This window comes from Sturnira hondurensis, unplaced genomic scaffold, assembly GCF_014824575.4.
Source record: "Sturnira hondurensis isolate 20B ecotype Veracruz unplaced genomic scaffold, ASM1482457v3 Scaffold0020237, whole genome shotgun sequence".
Lineage (NCBI taxonomy): Eukaryota > Metazoa > Chordata > Mammalia > Chiroptera > Phyllostomidae > Sturnira > Sturnira hondurensis.
The window spans coordinates 3,113,451-3,133,497 of NW_028092868.1; the positions used below are offsets into that span (position 1 = coordinate 3,113,451).

At 55.1% G+C, this 20,047-nt stretch overlaps 1 protein-coding gene across 2 annotated transcripts; it reads right to left on the reverse strand.

Moving 5' to 3' along the window:
• Positions 1–596: 596 nt before the first annotated feature.
• On the reverse strand, positions 597–18,845 carry PTPRN (protein tyrosine phosphatase receptor type N). 2 transcript variants are annotated; one of them, XM_037029161.1, is made up of 23 exons: positions 18,691–18,845; positions 17,222–17,272; positions 16,875–16,988; positions 13,659–13,755; positions 12,488–12,743; positions 12,051–12,405; positions 11,489–11,620; positions 10,875–10,909; positions 9,943–10,217; positions 9,689–9,775; positions 9,305–9,384; positions 9,078–9,142; positions 8,196–8,414; positions 7,550–7,750; positions 7,305–7,452; positions 7,070–7,143; positions 6,753–6,830; positions 6,559–6,678; positions 5,478–5,644; positions 2,608–2,661; positions 1,891–1,955; positions 1,675–1,748; positions 597–1,457 (listed from the first exon to the last, which is right to left on the reverse strand). In XM_037029161.1, the coding sequence occupies exons 1-23, from the start codon at positions 18,803–18,805 to the stop codon at positions 1,386–1,388; spliced, it is 2,934 nt and encodes a 977-aa protein (XP_036885056.1). In that variant the 5' UTR covers positions 18,806–18,845; the 3' UTR covers positions 597–1,385. The 2 variants fall into 2 exon arrangements, with proteins under 2 accessions (XP_036885056.1, XP_036885055.1); XM_037029160.1 differs by having other exon boundaries at positions 11,489–11,623.
• Between the last annotated feature and the right edge of the window lie 1,202 nt (positions 18,846–20,047).

Genomic DNA, 20,047 nt, shown 5'->3' on the forward strand with positions numbered 1-20,047 from the left:
AGTGGACGCACCTGAACCGAGCCCGGGTGAGGCGTAGAGGACCGCAGCTGCTCGCTGGCGCCTTCGCTCCCTGCGCGGGACAGGTGTTAACTGCCCCATTTTCCACGTGAGAGGGCTGAACCCTGGCGAGGTTAAGGGGCCCTCAGTCCCAAGTAGCTCCAGGCCCTAGGCTCATTCTGTCTCAGTCTTTGTCCATCACCTTTATCCAAGGGTGACACACAGGCGAGGGCTCCTCTGGGACCATAGCAGATGGCCAGTTCTGGGAGCCAAGGGACAGGGAAGAAGGGGTCCCTTGCCACCAGGTGAATGTCCGCTGTGACATCTCACAGGCTTGGTCTATCCAAGTTTAGCTAATTTTTGCTTAAGGTGTGGAAGGCAGTTTGTTTTACTTTATCCTCAATCCTACACGATGTACATTTATTCCTGAGGCCCAAGGACATGAAGCAGCTGCCCGAGAACTGAAAGGCAGTGAGGAGGTTCAGCGTGCCTGGGTTCGAATCCTAACTCCACCTCTTACAAGTTGTGTTACCTCAGGCAGGTTCCGTGCCACAGTCCCTTCACGTGTAAGATTAAACTTGAGGGTTAAACAAATGAATGTGGGCACCCGGGAGGCTGCCCGAACAGACGCAGGAAGCACAGAAGAGCGAAGGCCTGGCCGCCAGCTCCCATCCAGACCCCAGGGAGCCTGCGCGCACCCCAAGAACACAGCAGCCCGGCTCCAGACAGGCTGGGCTGCCGTCTGGAAGCAGAGCAGACAGAAGCACGTAGGAGTCGAGGTTGCAGCTGCACACACAACACACTAACTTTATTCACATTGATACAAAAGTAGAGTTTTCTAGAAATGTTCTCCTGTGCCAGGGGGAGAGTTGAGTGGCACGTGGCGGGAGGGCCGGGGGCTGGGGAGAGGAGCTGAGGGACAGGGCAGGGGGCTGGGGGCAGAGTGTGGGTCAGCGAGCCAGGGCAGTGGGCAGCAGGGGCTGGGAAAGCAGCGGGAGCTGCACATGGTGGCCCCCCCACCCTGTTTTGTCTACACTGGGGCAGGGCCGGGGTGTCCCCACAAACATGTTAGGAGCATCCAGAATGGTGAAAGATGGGGGCCAGGGAGGTCAGGCAGGAGAAGGCCATGGGTACGGTGCCTGCCCATGACTTTCCTCCTCCTGGCTGGCTGCCAACTCCCCCATGGGTCACCTGGGGCTCCAGCATGTGGGAGGCTGGGCGGGCCTGCCCCTTCCCACTTCCCTTGCCTTCCTTACACACTTCTCTGGGAAGGGGTGTGCCCTGGGGGGGGCCAAGGTGCAGATGGGGGGATGAAGCGTGGGTGCGCAGAGGGATGCTCACACAGGCAAAGGGGACGGAGCCTGGCCGTCCGCTGGGCGGCTGGGGGCTCACTGGGGCAGGGCCTTGAGGATGGCGTTCACCTCTTCCGCCACAGCCGTCAGGGCAAATTCAAACTGGTCCTGGGAGGGCAGTGGGAGGAGGGTCAGGGGAGGCCTGGTCTCTGCTCCAGCCCCACAGGGGTCTTTAGGAACGGGAGCTGGGAGGTCACTTGGAGGGGGAGTCCTCCGAGGAGGTAACAGAGGCAGGGGGAGGGAAGGCAGGGAAGGCAGGCTGTGGCTGGTTTGCCTGGGGAAGGGTGGCAGTGAGTGAGTGAGGTCTGGGTTGGGAGGAAGTCACCTTAGAGCGGACAAGGCCAGGCCGCTGGTCACGGACATGCTCCAGCGTGGCAGCGATGTCGATCTCCTTCACTCCTGAGTGTGGGGGGCATGGGGTTGCTCAGGGGGTGTCCAGAGAAGGACAGGACCTAGAGAGCTGGGCCATCCTGGGGTGGGAGGCTAGGAGGACTGGGTGAAGCCTGGACCAGGGCTGCAGGTACCACGGGGGCGGCCTCACCTTTTGCCATGCGGTTCAGTACCATGTCGACGAGGATGTAGGTGCCAGTCCGCCCTGCGCCATCACTGAAACAGCATATGGTGACACTCAGCTCAGCAGCCAGTGGGAAGGGGGAGGGGTGCAGGAGCCATGAAGGTTTGGGGCGGAGGGGACACTGGTGGAGACACTAGGGCTTGGGAGGGTATCAGTGAGCTGGGGATGAGGGGCTGGCCGGTCATAGCACCCGGCCCCGGAATGGGCCTTGAGTTGGGAGCCTGGGACCCACAGGGTGTCACTGGGCCGTGGGCCAATGAGAAAGGAGGGCCCGGGCTCAGCCCCGGGTGCAGACAGCAAGAGGAAATGGGAATAGGCTTCCAGCCTCTGGCCAGGCTTTTGTTCAACAGTTTTTTTTGTGTGTGAATGACCAGGTGGTAAACATTCCCAACCTTGTGGGCCATGTATAGTCTTAGTGGTGTATTTTCTTTTCTTCCTTTAACCCTTAAAATCGTGTGAACACCATTCTTGGCTCATAGGCCATTAACCAAAACGTGACATGGTGACTTTGGCCACGGGCTATTGACTGTCACCAGGCATCAAGGGGACAGGTGGGCAGTGTGCCTGGGAGATGTGCACCAGGATGTAGGACCAGAGGGACGAATTTGAGGAAGACCCCACCTCAGGGCCCTCTGGCCGGGACCCCTCCCATCCCCACCACATCCCACAGCCCCCTGCACACACCTGCAGTGCACAATGATGGGGCAGGAGCGCCCCCGGTAGCACTTGTTCACCTTTCTGCAACGAGAAATGGGTGAGGGTCAGGGGGCATCAGCAGAGGGAAAGGTGGGCCGAATGCACACCTGTGGGCCTCAGTCTCTTTTCTCCCACATGCCTGGGACAGAGGAGGAGGAGGGTTGAGAGAGGGGTCAGCTGGAGGCAAAGGGCCGGAGGTGGCATGGGTAGCTTTGGGCTTTCCTTGTCACTCGCAAGCTCTGCGCCCAAACTAGGCCCTGAACCACTGGTTTAACCTCTTTGAGCCTGGGTTTTCTCACCTGTAGGGTAGGGATGATAATAATAGTGACCTTCCCCTGAGGATTCTCACCATGATTACATGAGATAATCCACGTAAAGAACTCAGGACAAGGTCTGGCACACAGTAGGTACTTAGGAAATGGCAGCTACTACTGACAGTACAGAACAATATGAATAGCCACTTCTGCCAGAAGTACAGGGAAGACAGGCTTTCTGGTGAGTTCAAGGGTGCTAGTCTTGCCACATCACCGCTTGCCCCTCTGCCCTCCTCTACAATTGCCCAGGCTGACCCCCGACCCCTCGGGCTCCCTTTGGTTTGGCCAGCAGAGGACAGTCCTGCAACTTGGAACATTGTGCCGCTGCCTATCCCCTGGATCAACCTCACCTCAGTGCAGGGGCTCTGTGGTTGCGTCATATGCGGACTTGGGGTCCACTTGGACCTCAGACTCTTCCCTACTGCCCTGACCACAGCTTACCATAACCTTCTTGCTTCAAGAGTAACCTGCAGAATCCTGATCCCCACAATGGGCCAGGACTAGGGAGGACCTTCTTGGGGGTAATGGATTGTTTTAGTGCAGGTGTGGGACTTAGTGGTCCCCCACTCTGATTCCTCCAGACTCGCAGGGGCCAGGTACTTGGGATGGTTTCATAGGAATCCACGTGGTTTTCTAGCACATTGGCGTGTATGTCAGAGGGCTGGAGTTGAACAGAAGTCTCAGTAGTGGTTTCCAGTTGTTTAATAATAATGATAATAAATGCTATCTAGAATTAATTGAGCCCTGCTATGTGCCAGACACTTAAACTGCATTTCACAGACTTTATCCTATTGATTCTTGCCATAGTCCACTAGGACGGGTCATCACCCCCATTTCACAGGTTAGGAAAGAGAGGGAGGTCAATGGACTTGCTTGGGGTCACTTTCTGAGACTTTAAAAAATCATTTTACCTTCCCTCTGGCTGACCTTCAATAAATACTATGCTTATTAAATAGCAATTCATTTATTCTGGGTGTCTAGTGCCTAAAGCAAGGGAACAGAACCTTCTAGCTTATCTGTGCGCTCTTAAAATGGGTCCGTGTTCTCTGAGGACTTTTAAAATACGGGACAGGAAAGAGCTCTGATGCCCCTGGGGCGACTCAGAGAAGCCTGTGCCCCAGGCCCTGTGGGCCTTGGTAAGAAACCGTTGTCCTGAGGCTCAGAAACTACCCCTAGGCCCCCGCCCCCAGCTCTGCTCCTCTGCTCTCTGTCCAGCCTCCAGAGACTGCAGGCCAGTCTGGCAAGGGGCAGAGAAGCAGGAGGAGGCCTCAGGGCCGGGGTGGCCCCTGCCAGCGGCAACAGGCTTCTCAGCAACCTGTCTGGGGAGGGAAAGCAGTGGACGCTGGAGGCCCAGCCTGGCTGTGGCTTCCATGTCAGAGCAGGTAAGCCCCTCAGCTTCCAGCCCTACCATTCCACAGAGTCCCCAAGAATCCAGAGATCCTCAGGTACCCCCTTGGGTAGTATCTGTCTCTTCTCTGTGTCCCCCCCAAACCCCAGCCCTCCCAGCAGCCTTTGGGGTGGCCCCTGGGCCACGTGTCCTATCTGTCCTGCCCATGCCGCAGCCACACCTGCCAATGGTCACTTTTGTGACTATGCAACTGGAGCGAGAATGCTAGCTGCAGATCACAAAAATGACACTGGAAGCTGTGAGACAGACAGAGAGAGAGAGAGAGAAAGAGAGAGAGAGATGCAGAAGAGGGAAGGACAAAGAGAGGGAGACAGACCAAAGGAGGGGAAGATAGAGACATAGAAGGGAGAGGACAGAGACAAAGAGAGGCACGAATAAATAGGCCGAGATGGGAGGGGAGTGGAGAAAAAGGGGTGGGGAGAGAACAAGAAAGAGGTGCAGATGGAGAGACGCGGGTAGAGAGCAAGAGTGAGACAGCGATGCAGAGAGATGAAGAAATAAGGAGGAGAGGGTGGGGGGAGGGGAGACAGATGGGAAAGGGACCGGAGAGAAAAAGAAGGGAAGATGGAGAGGAAGAGAAATAAAAACAGGGGCAAAGAGATGGAGGGACATAGAGAACGGGAGCTGGGCAGGAGGGAGGGGACAGCTGACACAGAGAACAGTACCAGAGGCTGGAAGAGAGAGACAGGAGGAAATAAAAGGAGAGTCAGAGTCAGTAGGCAGGGGCCGAGGAGAGGGAGAGGAGAGAGGGGAGGAGCCAGAAACAAGGTGAGCCTCTCCTGGGAGAAGCGCGTGAAAGTGGAACCAGACAGAGCAGCAGGGAGAAAAAGAGGGCCTGAGAGGGAGACAGCAAAGACCTAAGAGAGCAGAAAAGGAGCTGGATCACAGGGGTGGAGGGATGGGCACTTCTGTGCTTTGAGGCCATCAGGAAGGGGGCGGGTCAAAGGCCAGGCTCTGGGTCCCGAAGGGTCAGCCTCCTAAGGCAAGGAGGAGCTGGTGGGCTGGGAGAAGGCGTGGAGCCCAGCTCCCGGCCCCCTGCTCCTGTGCTGCTCGCTCCGGGCTTCCCCAGGCCTGCCTGAGGACACCCCATCACCGCTCTGCCCGGCCCGCGACCCCCAGGGTCCCAGGGCGCTCACCTGCGGAAGTCCAGCAGGGGCCGAGTGGAGGCCGGAGTGCCCTCTGCCGGCCAGCTGAGGAAGTGGAACTGCGTGAGCGTTCGCGTCTCTTGGGTCTGCACGTTCTTCAGGTAGAAGCTCCGCACCAAGAAGTCCTCGCACCAGATGTGCTCAGACACCAGGTTCACCTGCCCGGGAGTGGGGACCGGGCAGAGCATGTCAGGGTCTCTCCAAATCCTCCCATCCTCTTACGCCACCACAAATCCTAAATCCTCCATGAAGTTCACCCAACCACCTGCCCCAACTGTCCCCAAGAATCCTAGCTGTCTTGTTGCTTATCTACCGCTTAGGACAACTGGTGGCTTTGCCACCCGGACATAACTATTGTGAGCTTCTTGAGGCCAGTATATCCTCCCTCTTCCTCGCATCGTGTAGCCAAGTGTCTGTATCGCACACACATAAACTGAAATTCTGTACCATTTTCATTTGGGATTTTTCTTTAACCACAAGCAAGACCAATAAACAACCTTTTTTTAAAAAGGGTGTTGAGTGTCCACCTCGTGGTGAAAAATCTACTGTGCTCATCTGGTGATGAGAAGCTTCTGTTGGCCTCAGGTCTTACAGGAGGGCCACCTCCCGTTGGCTGGGCACTGGTCTTCCTTTCGCCACCTTGCCTCAGCCAAGTTCGCTCCCTGTCCCCTCTTCTAATGAAGAAGTTTGTTCCTATTTTTCATAAGCAATGTGTGACTAGTGGTATTTTTTCTTCACTTTGGTCTCCAGGGACCTCAGAACTAAACTGGGCTCATTTAAAGTAGGGTTAATCAGGGTCTTGGGGCTCCCTTATCTTCCCTGTCTCTTGGTTCTTAGCTTCTGACCTCAGTTTCAGCAGTTTTATAGCTTTGTGTCTGTGCCATTCATGATAGGTCCTTACAAATGCTTTTGGGCCCTAAACTGGACAGGCACACCCACACACAGATATATCAGTGTGAATATATGTGTGTGTGCACATGTATGTTTACTTACATATATATTCACACATGTATGGATGCTTATGGTCCACTCTCCCCACTCCCATTGTCTCCTGGCCGGGGGCCCTGCTGACCTCATATATGTGGTACAGGGAGGAGCCCTCATCTGGCCAGTAGCGGTCACACTGCTTGACACCGTCCTCCACCAGTGGGGTCAGCATAACAATGACAGTGCAGCCACTCTCCCACACCATCTAGGGACAGAGACTCAGGTAAGCTCCATTCTTAATCCCTGGCCCCTGGAGAAACCCCTCCTCCAAGAGCCCACCTGCCAGAAGTCTGCGATGGTGTGGGACAGCGGGCCCTGTGTGGCTATGTAGGCCGGCATCCGAGGGTCGTGCTCAATCTGGGCACAGGGAAGACACAACATGAGCCAGGATGGGAAGTGCCTCTATGAAGAGGCTTGGTCAAAGGGAGAAGGCCAGGGTCTGGGGGATCCTGCGAACCCCGCACTCCCATGCTGGGATATCAAGCCCCACAATTCCAGGACCTCAGGTGGGATGGGTAGGGATCATACAGGAATGGAGTTTAGGGGAGAAGAATAAACATGGAGCACAGGACGGGGGAGGAGCCAGGGCCACTCACAATGGGGCTGGCGTTGATGTAATCACTCCGAGAAGGGCTGCTCTCCACCTTCAGCTTGATGCGGGCGTGGTCATCTGCGCAGACCCCACACCCCATCCCCAGTGCCCCTCCAGTTACTGGGGTCCTGGCACATCTGCCACCCAGCCTGAGCCAGGAGCCTGGCCCCTTCCCCCAGGCCCTCCAGAGCTCCCACTGAGAGAGGGCTGGCCCAGGTTGGCCAGCAGAGCTCACTCACATGGCACGAAGTCTGGGTGGCGATTCTTTTTGAGGTTGCCCTCCCCCTGGGCAGTGGCGCAGGTGTTGGGTTCTGCTTGGTAGGCACACAGGGCCTGCCACTCCTTGGCCAAGCGATCCCGGTTCCGCAGGTGGTCCTCCATGTAGGCCTGCAGGGACACTGCCGCCTGGCTCCGGCCCACTCTCTCAGCCCCACCTCTCATCACCTTGTCCCCTCACCCCTCTGGGCCCAGGCCCAGTCCTGACCAGAATCATGTGTCCCGTGGAGATGTCCATGTTGGCCTGGGCAGGCTCCTCGCACCAGGACGGCGTGCTGCTGTGCGAGCTGGGGCTGGCCTGGGCCGCATCGCTGAACTGGGAGGACACGCTGCTCACCCGGGAAGGCTCCGGCGGACCCTCTGCACGGTTGAACAGGGACTTTGTAGCCATGTGCTGGCGGCACAGATCCTGCAGAGAAAGGATTGAGGGCAGCCCCAGGGGCTCCTGAAGGCTTCCAACAAGATCTTGGGTTCAATCCTGGGTCCCTAAGTTGATCCTTGATTAATTTTAAATGACACCCCGCTCCTCTGGGGTAGAGTTTTCTGCGAGGGCCCTTGTCCTTTTGGGGGCTGCTCTGTGTGGGCGGTACCTATGACGACCTCATATATTATAAAGTGGTGTCCCAGGACCCCAAAACCACAGCACTGGGAAGAACTTAGGGACTACCTGCTCCCAATTCTCATCCATTCAAAACACCCCACAGCACCCCCACCAGGACTCCCCCAGCACCCCCAAACATTCCAAGGGATGGGTGCTCACACCCCATCCAACTCTCAGCCCTCATCCTGCGTGAGATCCAGGACCCCAAGCCCCTTCTATCCCCTTGCCTCAACAAGCTCCTGGGGTCGCACACCTGGTACTCAAATGTAGTGTCACCGTGGGCCCCCTCGGGTCCCAGGGCTGCCAGGCGCTCCTTGTCTCGTTTCCGAGCATGTTGCCGCACACACACAGCCACTGCCAGAGCCACCAGCAGCCCGGCCACACCCGCCAGGGCCACCAGAGTAAGCAGCACTGAACGCAGGGGAGATGCTCCACGGGCTGGTCGGGGAAGGACGGCAGCTGCCTCCTCTCTCTGTGGGAACAAGCGGGGCTTCAGTGGAGGGAGAGTTAGGAGCTGCTTCTCACCCCTGTCCCACGCCATGCTCCCAGCTAGGATAAATCCTGGGGCAAAGCTGGGAGGGCAGGGGCATGGTGTCTGGGCCAAAGGCCTCAGCTGGCCCCAAAGCCCTCCTTCTTGATCCACATCAGACCAACTTGGCCACAATGTACTGCCAGAGACTTAAAAGTGTTTGCATTCAAAAATGGACATAGAGAAGAGAGAGACCCAACACATTGAATGATAGACTGTGAGGAATCCGTGTTGGATGCAGAACAGAAATATATTTTGAGTTTAGTGTCCTTTCTGTGCAAGGTTGTCCCTTGGAATTTAGAGATTGCTCCGAAGGCTGTGGGTATCTCAGCCAGTTCTTGCTAAGCATGCTGCCTTCCTACATAGATGGAAGGCTGGTCCTGCAGGGAGGAGCCACTGGGGCCATCTGCTGGCCAGAAAAAGAACTGCATGGCGAAGGGCTGCTTTGGAGAAGCGCAGCTTTGGAGAAGCGCTGCTTTGGAGAAGCAGGCGAGCCAGCCAAATACATGAGGTTTCAGTTCCGGATCTCCTGTCAAGTTTGCCTGTATCTCTGGTGGGCAGTATCAGCCCTCTGGGGCTTTGATGGATTCCCCAATCAGCTCATACCTGACCCACTCCCGTCTGCAAAATCTGGAGCCGTGTCTGTGCCTCCAGTTGAGACTTCACCAGCCCTGTAGAAAGGACATAGGTCAGGCTCTCTCCAGCCTCACGTGGTCCCCACCCCATGCCAGTTGGCAGGCAGGGCCAACGTGGACTTAGAGTATTTCAAGGGGAGCATCAGTCACGGGCCTCGATATATCTTACTAGGGCTAGGGCTGGGGCCAAGGATTTACCAGCTTGCTGGGTAACATCAGCCAAAGACAGGTTCTGTTCATTGTGCCGGATGCGAAAGGTGAGAGCTGGTCCCACCACACTGCCGAATAGGAGCTATGTTACTACTTCACCCACCCTAGGCCCAAGACTCTAAAAGAGAGGCCAGCTCTGACCCTCTCCCCATTGGAGGAGCCGGTCAGAGACGCCCTCTGAGGGTGTTTGAGGCCAGGGAGACACTGGATGGGGGCAGCAGCAGGACTGGGTGTGACTGTGCCTTCAGTGCAGCTGGGAGCACCTCCGAGCCCACCTCAGACTGTTCCCTTCTTCCCCTGAGCCCCTCCAGCCACCTCCCCACTCACGCTGCCTTCTGGAGCCCTGCCCCCCCAGCCAGGTGCCGGCCCCACCTGATGTTGATGAAGCTGCCCGAGGATATGTGCGCGTGCTCAGCCAGGATCTCCAGCAGCTTCACTCCTGCAGCCAGACTCAGAGGCCTGGAGTGGGCAGGAGGCGGAAGAGAAGGTGGGGACCCTCTTGGCCACCTTCTTGAAAAGGCCACCCCCCTTTCTTCCTCACTTCTGGATTTCTAGTCTCTGCTTCCTTCAGGCAGGCCAGCCCAACCCCCAGGGGCTGGAAGGCTTCCCCAGGCTGGAGCCCTTACTTCTGGTCAGTGACAATGTAGCCATACTCCTCTGCTGATGGCCGAGCTAAAGGCCGCCCTGCAACTGTGGGCTGGCTCTGGCCCAGTAGACTTTTCTTCTCCATCAGGACAGGCATGATGGGGGAGCCAGCAGCTTTGGGAGGCTCAGAGGATCCAGAGTTCAGCACCTGCTGGGCTTCACTGGACGTGGGGTGGACAGTGGGGTATCCAGATAGAAAGGGTGTGGGGGATGGAGGCTCCGCCATGTCTCCACCCTGCACCTGCTCCTCCATTGTCTGTTTAGAAGAGATGGTAGAACTAGGTCTCTGGACAGTGGAGGGGAAGGGACGGGGCTGGGGAGTGTTAGGGGTCTGCTCCATGGACCCTGAGCTCCCTAGAGTGGTGACTGTTTCTCTCTGTATCTCCAGGGCCCAGTGCAAGGTTTGGTACAGAGAGGGCACCCAGAAAAGAAAGCCAAGTAGGTGAATAAACAAAGGATTAAATGTGTGGAACAGGATCAGTAGTAACCCCCAGGATGGGGCTGGAGAGAGGAGGGAATCTCTGGAGCATGGTGGATATAGGCAGGCAATGGTTTTTAGGCTTTGGTTTAGCCACAAAATCTTAGAGGTGAAACAGATAGGGTTCCTCAAGTTCCAGGGGCATCAGGACCCCGCCTGCTCACAGCTCCCCTCTTCCCCTAAGGATCCTTAGAGCATGGTTTCAAATGACTGTATTGAAAACAGCAATAAATCAAGAATTTTAGCTTCTAGTCTGAGCTCTGCCATCTACTTGAGATGAGACTTAGGCAATGGCTCGCTGTCCATGGGCCTCGGTTTTCCCAAAACGAGGGGTTGGGTGTTACAGATTCTGGGTCCTGATCCTGGGGCTTAGATTTCAGCAAAGGGGTCGCTGCCGTGGGGCATGTATGGGTCAGAGAGGTGCCGGGAACTCACTTTCTTAATGTCAGCTCCAATAGCCACAACCCCTCCTGCAGAGACAGGAAAACAAGACTCTGGGCACAAGGCCAAGGCCAAGGTCCACACGACACAGGTAGGAGGAAGGGCTGGAGGCCTGACCCTGTTACTTCTGCTGTGGCCTCTTTCCTTTCAGCCAGTGCCTGAGACTGTCATTGGTCTCATCTTTAGCACGTCCTCTTGTCCCTGTTCTTCAGCCTGAACTGTTTTATTCACTTATCCCTGTATCACTGGCCACACCTCTCAGAGCTTTTTGCGTGGTCCTCCCTCTACCCACGAACATTGCCTTCTCCTTCTGATTGGCCACGCCCCTTTAGGTCCTCAGTATCACCCACCCTCCCTTCTCAGTGCCTCCTGATTGCTGCTCACTCCCGCTATTGACTTCTTTCTTATTACTTCCACCCTCCAGTCCTTACCTGGTCTAACTCCTCAGCTCATTCCTGTACCCCTCGCTCCCTGCCCTTTGCTGGCAATGACCCCATGTGTTGAAAGAACTCTCTTCCCGACCCTGACCTTTCCCCTCTAGGCTGCTACATTTGGTCTTGAGAGGTGGGGCAAGAGGCCATTGCTAGTCTCTCTGCCAGGACACTCACCCGGATTTCGTCCTGCACCCTTGGGCAGCAGCTGCAGCAGGGTCGAGAGAGTGGAGAGCTGCTCAGGGGCCAGCTGATGCAGCTCCACCCCGTAGCCCGCCAGCACTGCTGCCAGTCTCTGCAGAGTTGCATCTGCTGGGAGCCAGACACAGAGCTAAGGGCTGCTGGCAAGATGAACTTCAGGGATTCAGATGCATGGGTTGGGGGTAGGTAGGGACTAGCACACTTAAGAGCTTTTTCGCAGATACCGAGACACTAATGCCCTCCCCTTCCAGCCCTTGTCCACACTTTGGGGGAAAGACCTTCCTGGGGCCAAGACCCAAGTTCATGGACATCTTGACTCTCCAACAGAAAAAGTCATGTCAGCGCCCCGCACCCCGCACCTGCAGCCCCCATATCCACACTGCCTTCCTAGTGCCTGGCGTGGATCTGGTTGTCAGCACACATTACTTAAGTGTAGGCATGACTTCAATGACAAATTAACAAGTGCAGGGACAGTCAGAAAGGAGCTCCCCCAAAGCAGCCCCCACAGGCAGGGAGTAGGTGCTGAGGACTCTGTTACCTGGCTTCTCTGATGGGGAAGGAGGCTTCTCCCCGAGACCCTCTAGTCCTCCCTCCTCACGGCCCTCTGAGGAGTCCTCCGCCTGACTGCTGTCCCCTTGCCCTGGCAAGCTTGGTGCCCTGGCTCTGCTGGGCACTGGCAGCTCCTCGGCCAGGTAGAGCAGGCCTGACTCCTGGAAAACCTGAGCAGGCACGGGGCCTGGAGGGCCCCCATAGGAGTAGGCAGAGTGAGCCCCGAACACGCCCTTGGGGGCAGTTTTGCCGAAGAGGGCGGAGGGTTCAGCCTTGGACAGGGAGCCGGCATTGCCCATCCCTGCGGAGCTCTCTGAGCCCCGGGAACCACCGCGGGAACCAAACTGTGAGAAACCAGAGATCCAGGTAAGAGCAGACATCAGGCCTGGGGGATTGGGGTGGGGTGGGGCAGTGTCCAGGGCTCACCTGATGGAACAGGTAGGGCTGCAGCAGGGTAGGTTCATAACTCAGGGCAGGGTGAGGGGGCTGCGGGGGCAGCAGCAGATGCTCCAAGAGAGGGGGCAGCAGCTCAGTCTGCACTGGGGACAGGGGGGACCCAGCCCCAGCTCTGTCCCCACCCACTGGAGGTCGAGGAAGTCGGTGTGGGGCAGCAGAGCCAGTGGGGATACTGTGTAAAAGCAGCTCCCCAGTGGGACCAGGTCTCCTGGGCACCAAGCCAGATCTGGGGAGGAAAGCACAATGCATGTGGGAAGGGAGAAGGCTGGCTGTGCAGGACAAGGGCATCCAGAGCCTACAAAGCAGAGCTGGTGGGGCCAGACAGGCTCAGCAGCTTAGAGTAAGCCTGACCTCTTCGGAAAGGAGGCAGCCTCAGTGGAGGAGAGAGTAACATGCAGAAGGGCTGGAAGGCCTAGTTGGGGGCAGAAGCTGTTGCCTCCCTGGTAAGCATGCCTAGGTCCCTGAAAGGGATCGGGTGCTAGGGGAATGCGAGGCTAGGGGTGGAGAGGGGGAGGACAGCAGCAGGGGAAGGCAGCCGGTGCCTCCCCGGACAAACTCTGGCTGCAGCTTCCCCCACTGCCTGTGTGCGTGTCCCCCCCACCTTCGCCCCCGCCACACCTGGCTCTCCATATAGGTCCAAATAGTTAATACTCTGCACCCCACCCCAGTCTGCCCACCTCATCCTGGCATCATCCTCCATGCCCCAGGCCCTCACTTCCTTTCCTCTGCTTTGCAGGGTCTGAACAATGCCCTCAGAGGCCCTAACCACAAAACAGTGGCACTACCTCCCACCATATACAATTCTGTGCAACAATGAAACTGAGCCTTAAGTAATGGACTGAGACTTCAGTCTAATTCTAATTTTTCTAATTATTCTAATTTTTCCATGGTGACTACTCTGATGACTCTTTTAAAATACCAGACATCCCAGTTTTTCACAACACTCAAAAAAATACCCCTGCGGTGCCTGGATCCTCAGGGATGAACTCAGCTCCGACTGGGAGTGTGCCCATTCTTGAACCCCTTACGCTCATGCCCCAGCCTGCTGACCTCGATGCCTGCGTCCCTCTCCCTTCCCTCTGTCCGTCAGGGAGACCACAGACTCCTCAGCCTGTGCTAGTGGCTGAGAAAGAATGCCTACCTGTCCCTTGGATGGGGCTCTGGGGGGCGAAGCCTGGGGATACGCTCCATCTCCTGGGAGATCACATACTGGGTGAGGTCATCGTGCCAGGACAACCCTGCCAGGGGACAGGACAGGGTAAGGTTGGCTCAGGGTGCTCTGAGGGCCCAGTAACAGGCATCAGTGGAGACCAGAACAGAACTCCCGTCCCTGCCGTGTATTGGGTTTGGCATAGCAGAGGGGCAGTGAGAGGGGGTCTGGACAGCTGGTGGGTGATCTGAGCTGTCCTCCCACCCTCAGGAACAGATTTTGGAGTCAGACTGCCCAGTAAAACTGGGTTTGAACCCTCTGCCATTTACTAATTGTGTGACCTTGGGCAATTTCCTGAACCTGTCTGAGTCTCAGTTCTATCATCTGTAAAGTGGGGGTTTATACCTCCTAAGATTGTTAATTAAAATAACACAATACAAAATGGTTAGAACAGTGCCCATCACATAGTGAACCCCCAGTAAGTGCCATTACTGTTATAATGATCACACTTATTCCTATCTTCTCCTTTTAGGTGATCCTGAACCTTAGTTTTCTTTCTTTTTAAAGTGGAAATAGCATATACTTCATGGGGCTATTATGATCATCAAATGTGATCAAGGAAATGAAAATGATTGCAAAATGCTAGGACACTAGAAACCCGTTTCACACCTCCTCCTCCTCCATCACCACCATCATCTTATCCCGAGGCGGACCTGTTTGATGTCTTCCCACAATGAAACTGCTCTTGGGAAAGATCAGTCACTTATTCTAAGGAGCAACCCCCCACTCCCCCCGCATTCCTTCTTCCCTGATCCTAGATCAACAGTCTGTGCTGGCTCTTAAGCCCTTTCTGGGGTCTGCCAGCATCCACACCTGCTTTTGTGCCTGTTAACGTTAGCTGAAGTGTCTGTGTTCTTATTTAAGGCCAATTCCTCCACTTGAGCCCTAAATTTCATCCCCTATTACCTATCCAAGAACATCGTCCTCACAGTTCTCTTATGTCCCACATCATCCTCTCCTGTTCCCAACGGCATGCAAACTCCCATCAGCATGCAAACATGATACCGTTTCTTCCATCTTAAAAAACAATGCTTGAGCTCCCATCCTCCGCCATCACCCCATTTCTTTGCCTTTCTTTATAGCAAAATTCCTTGAAAGCTGTAATCTATACTGGCTGCATCCAATTCCTTTCCTCCCGCTCCCTCTTAATTCACTCTATTAGAGATTTTATTCCCAATTATTCTTTTTTAAAAAAGATTTTATTTTTTGTTAGCAGAGGGGAAGGAAGGGAGAGAGAGGGAGAGAAACATCTACGAGTGGTTGCCTCTCACACACCCCCTACTGGGGACCTGGCCTGCCACCCAGGCATGTGTCCTGACCGGAAATCTAACCAGTGACCCTTTGGTTTGCAGGCCAGGGCTCAAATTCACTGAGCCACACCAGCCAGGGCTTTACTCCCAACTATTCTAACAAAACTGCTTTCATCAAGATCACCAGCAACTTCTGCATATCTAAATCCAGTGGTCAGTTCTCAGATGACATCTTGCTTAACCACCCCTTGTCATGTGACCCTTTGGTAACTGCTTCCTCCCTGATATACATTCACTTGGCTTCTAGGACAGCACGCTCTTGCTGTCTCTCCTGTCTCACTTGCCTCACTACCTCCCTCCCTTCCCAGTCTCCCTTCTTGGTTCCTCTCCTTCTCCAGGTCCTTTTAGGGCCCTTCCTTATTAACACTCACTCCTTAGATTATCTCATCCACCTCCTGGGTGTAATTACTATCTATAATACACACCAAAGAACTCCAAATTCTACCTCCACTCCAGATCTCTCTCTTTCTTTTAAAACCCAGTCTGAAGTACCCACTCTACTTGAGTGGACAGTTTAAACTCAATATACTCAAAATTAAACACTCTTTCTCCCAAGTTGATTCTCCTGCATAATTAATGTTCTTCATCAACCCAGCAGTTTGGTCAGTAAAACCTGGGAGTCATCTTTCACTCCTCCCTTTCTTTCATGAAATCACGCTCACTACCTTAAAAATACCTGCGGAATTCTGCCATTCCTCACTACCTCCCTGCAGCCATCCTGCTCCACATCGCATTTCTCTTTTCCATGACTTGTGGTGGTAGCTTTTAATGGTTTCTCTGTTTCTACCCTTGGCTCCCTAAATTCTATTCTATCTATCTATCTATCTATCTATCTATCTATCTATTCTATTCTATTCTATCACACAGCAGCAAGAGTGATCTTTTTAAAAGAGAAGTGAGATTATGCACCCCTATGCTCAAAACCTTATGATGGTTTCTTCTTTTCCTCAGAGTCAAGCCAACATCCATACATTCCCATGAGGCTCTACAGTGATCTGCACGCCTTCCCCATCACCTACACTGCTGCCTCCTTTACTCTGCCCCTCTATCCCTCCTGTACAGACCTACCGTAGAGGTGTTCTCCACGGTGTTCCTCAGATTCAAGCTCCTACCTCAGGGCTTTTGTTCTAGCTCTACGGTTGGCTTGAAACACTCTTGCTCTAGACAGCCTTCTGGAAAACACTTCCACCTCCCTGATATCTGTTTAAATTTCATAGTCTCAATAAGGTCTATCTTGATCACTTAATTTAATACTGCAACTTCCTACCTCACTATTTTCTGGTCCCTTTATCTTGCTGTAATGTTCATTTTTTTCCATGGCACTTAGTACCTTTTGATACACTGTTTGTATTGCCTCCCCTCAACCTTGAAGGTAAACTCCAGGAGACAGATCTGTGTCCGTTTTATTCCCTCCTACATCCCAAGTACCTAAAGCTATGCTCGCCACACAGTTAAGTACCCAATAAACACTTGTTGGATGAGTGAACTGGATGGTTGGGATGTTCTGGTCGAGGACTCCAGAATTCATGGCTCTGGAGCATTCAATATCAGGTAGTGGGGTGGTCCTAAAGAGGCGGGTGGGCCTCTTCCAGTGGCTTCTTCTAGAAGCCTCCTCTGGCCTCCTCCAGAAAGCCTAAGTGTGCATAGCCCATCTCTAGGGTTCCACCATACTTCTCTCTTGCCTCCTTCTCCAGCAAGGTCTGGGAAGGTGAGGCTCCAGGAATAAGTGTGATAGAAATGTCCCATGAAAGAAATCCTTGAATCAGGTAGCCCCTCATTCCCTCATCCTTATTTGATTAAGTTCCAGTCTCTTTCCTCCACGGCACCCAGACCTCACCTTGGGACATGAGCTCTCGGAGCACACCTTGTAAGCGCTGAAGAACTGGGGAGGTTACTTGCAAAAGGGGCCGGGCCTGCCCCACTCCCACCTGGCACTGTCCAAATAAGCCATCTAAGAGCACAAACGTTGCGTTAATAAGGGGCATGAACAAAAGGCCTTCCAAAGTCCAGGCTGCAAATAGGCAGGACTCTCCTCGCTTCCTTTCTTGGCTTCAGAGGGTTCTGTTCCTCCAGGCCAGTCACCCTGCTGCCCAAGCCCAGCACCCCTCCTCCCTTCCGGGCCTCTTCCCCAAGTCTTCATTGTGTCCCCCCACCTTGTAAATCCTATGCCCAAGCATCACTCACCCTGAATACAGACTTCAAGGTGAGAGCAGAGTCTGCGGTCAAACAGGCAGCCTGTGGAAGGACAGGTGAGCAGAGATTCAGAAAACCACACCCTCGGAACGGGCAGATGAATGGACAGGCTGGAAAAGGGGGGAGCAGACGAGCCCATTGTTTCATCCTAGGAAGGGTTTCAGCTGAGAGGAGAGGAGGGAAGAGGCCTGGTATTCTTAAGGAAACAGAGGATTTGGCTTTGGATTTTGAGGATCTGTGAGTCTTGGACTCTTTCTCTAAAAGGCTCAGTTTGACTAACTGAGGGATGGGGAAAAGGAGCGTTCCAGACACATGGAGGTAAGATCATACACTTCTAGCCTCATCGAATTACTATGGGGGAGTCCGTGGCCAAATTCTGAGGAAAAGGGGACTTTCCTTCCCAAATCTCCAAGAGCATCCTAACTATGATGGCCTGGGACTCAGAGGAGGTAAAAACCCTAGCACACCTCCTCTCTGTGTGGGAAAGGGAAATGGGTGGGGTGACTCTAAGGCTCCCCAAACCGTCCCTCCTGTGCACTCCCCGGGCTGCTGGCGCTGTCCGTGGTGCTGAAGCCCTGAGCCCGGGCTGCCCAGGGCTCGCCCGGAAGCAGTTACGGAGGAAGGACGGGTGACAGGGCGAGGAGAGCCTCTACGGGACGTGAGTTCTCCCCCACTCCAGCCTTCATCTATCCCCCTACCAGCACAGCGCCACAGGAAGTATCCTTCATTAAGCCGCCAAGCCCGTGGTGCAGGAGGGCGCCAGGCGGCGGGGCTGCGCCCCCTCCCCCACGCGCCCCCCACCCCCACCCTCCCCCAGCCCATGAGTCAGCGCTGACTCTGTCCGCTGAGATGTGAGTCAGCACCGGGCCAGGCTGTGTGGAGAGGACCCTGCCCACTTCACCCTCTTTCGCCCCCTACCCCGGCTCTCCCCCTCTCGTTGGAGACCAGATCACAGCAATGGCCCCTCTAAGCTTAAAGAGAAACCCCGACTCTCCCCTCCGCCTGCTTTTCTACCGGGAGCTGGGACTCCGATGCACACGCCCCGACTCCTATAGCCCCGAGCTCAGGGTCGCCCGCCCTCCTCCCACCCGCCTCTCCACCCTTCAGCACCGGTCGTCAGTTCTTTGGCGCCTCGGTAGGACTTGATTCACCCGGGGACTTGTACCCTATCTCTAAGTCCCTCTGTCCATATGCACCCCCAGTCCTCTTCCCAACCCCGCGATCTTCCCGAGCCCACTTCTCCGAGGTCCCGCCCCCGTATTGCCTGCCCCACCTCCAGGCCTACGCCCCTTTCCTCTCAGAAGCCCTCGCGTCTTCCCAGCTTACAGTGCCTGCCTGGACCCCACCGCACACACTCTGCCCGAGCGTCCCGCCTTCCAGCCACTTCCTCGCCCCCGCCCTCGCTGAGTTTTGCTCCCCGGCACCATCCTGCTCCACCCGGCTGCCCCTCTCCTCCTGACCGTGGGCACTAATGGCGCTGCAGCCTCCCGGGCGGCAGCTCAGCAGCAGGAGGCAGAGGAGCGCCCGGAGCCCCCCGGAGCCCCGGGGACCCCCAGGCCGCCGCGGGCGCCGCATCCTTCCGGGCTCCGTGCGCTCGTCCCGCAGCCGGCGCCGCAGAGACACGGGCAGCAGCCTGCCCGAGGGTCCAAGGCGGGGCCTGCCACTCCCCACCCACCGGAGAGGCGGGGTCTAACACGCCCCTCTCGCGGCACGCCGGCCAACCCCGAGCGGGTGGTGACGACATCTCCACCTTCGGCTCTGACGCAAATGCTCATTTGCGTCACACGTGGCGTAAGAGCACTGTCCGAGCGTGGGAGCTCCCCGCCCCCTAGCCCTCCCCCACCACACACTGTGTGCTCCTCCCTAGAATTCCCACTCGGCCCTACCCGTTTCGACGTAAGCTTTTCCCCTCCGAGCACCACCACCTCTATTACCCAGTGACAGGGTTGATGAAAAGGCTATAGTTGGGTGGGGACCGGGAAAGATGCGCGAGTGGAGTAGTAAAAACCCTAAGATAAGAAGCAGAAAAGTGAACAGAACAGGTGCTCTTACTCATCTCCATTAAGAGCGGGAATGGTTCTCCGTGTGTGCCTGATCCCAATTCTCAAAACGCCACCTACTGAGGATACGACTTGGGGCAAGTTGCTTACCCTCTCTGTGCCCAAATTTCCTAGTACGCAAAGTGGAGGGGATAATGGCTCCCAAATCACAAGGTGGTGGTGAGGGTTAGGGGAATTAACCACACGGGGGTCTCTTGGAGCAATGATTGCACTGTCGTTTACTAGACAATCGACGAATACTTGCTTTTGCTTTTAGCCTTGACTCTCCTTCTTTTGCCTTCTTCCACCTCGAGTCTATCAAAAAATCTCGCGGTTTGTCTGCAAAATACTCTCTCCCCTTGGTCCACGTCTCTCCATATTCATCATTTTGTCTCAACCACTGTGCTCTTTCTTCGCGACTACAGTGGTAATAAGCCAGCTGGCGTTTGGCTTCCGCTTTTGTCACTCAATGAGCCAGGGAGTGTGCTCGCTGAACTTCACCTTTCATCACTTTACTCCCTGAAAAGTAAAAGTTTTCCAAAATACAAAAAATGATAGTAGGGCATAGTAGCTCTAAGGAAGGGCTTATAGATTTTCTTAATTTAGTGTATCAAATATACCATATTTTACTCTACTTTTAGCACTTTTGTTTCCTCTTTAAGAAATCGTTTACAGCCATTAGGACATGAACTTATTGTCTTATACTCTCCTTCGAATGCCTCATCCACAGTTTTGCAGAGTAGGAGTTCAGAAAAATGAAATGCGACCATCAAATGGC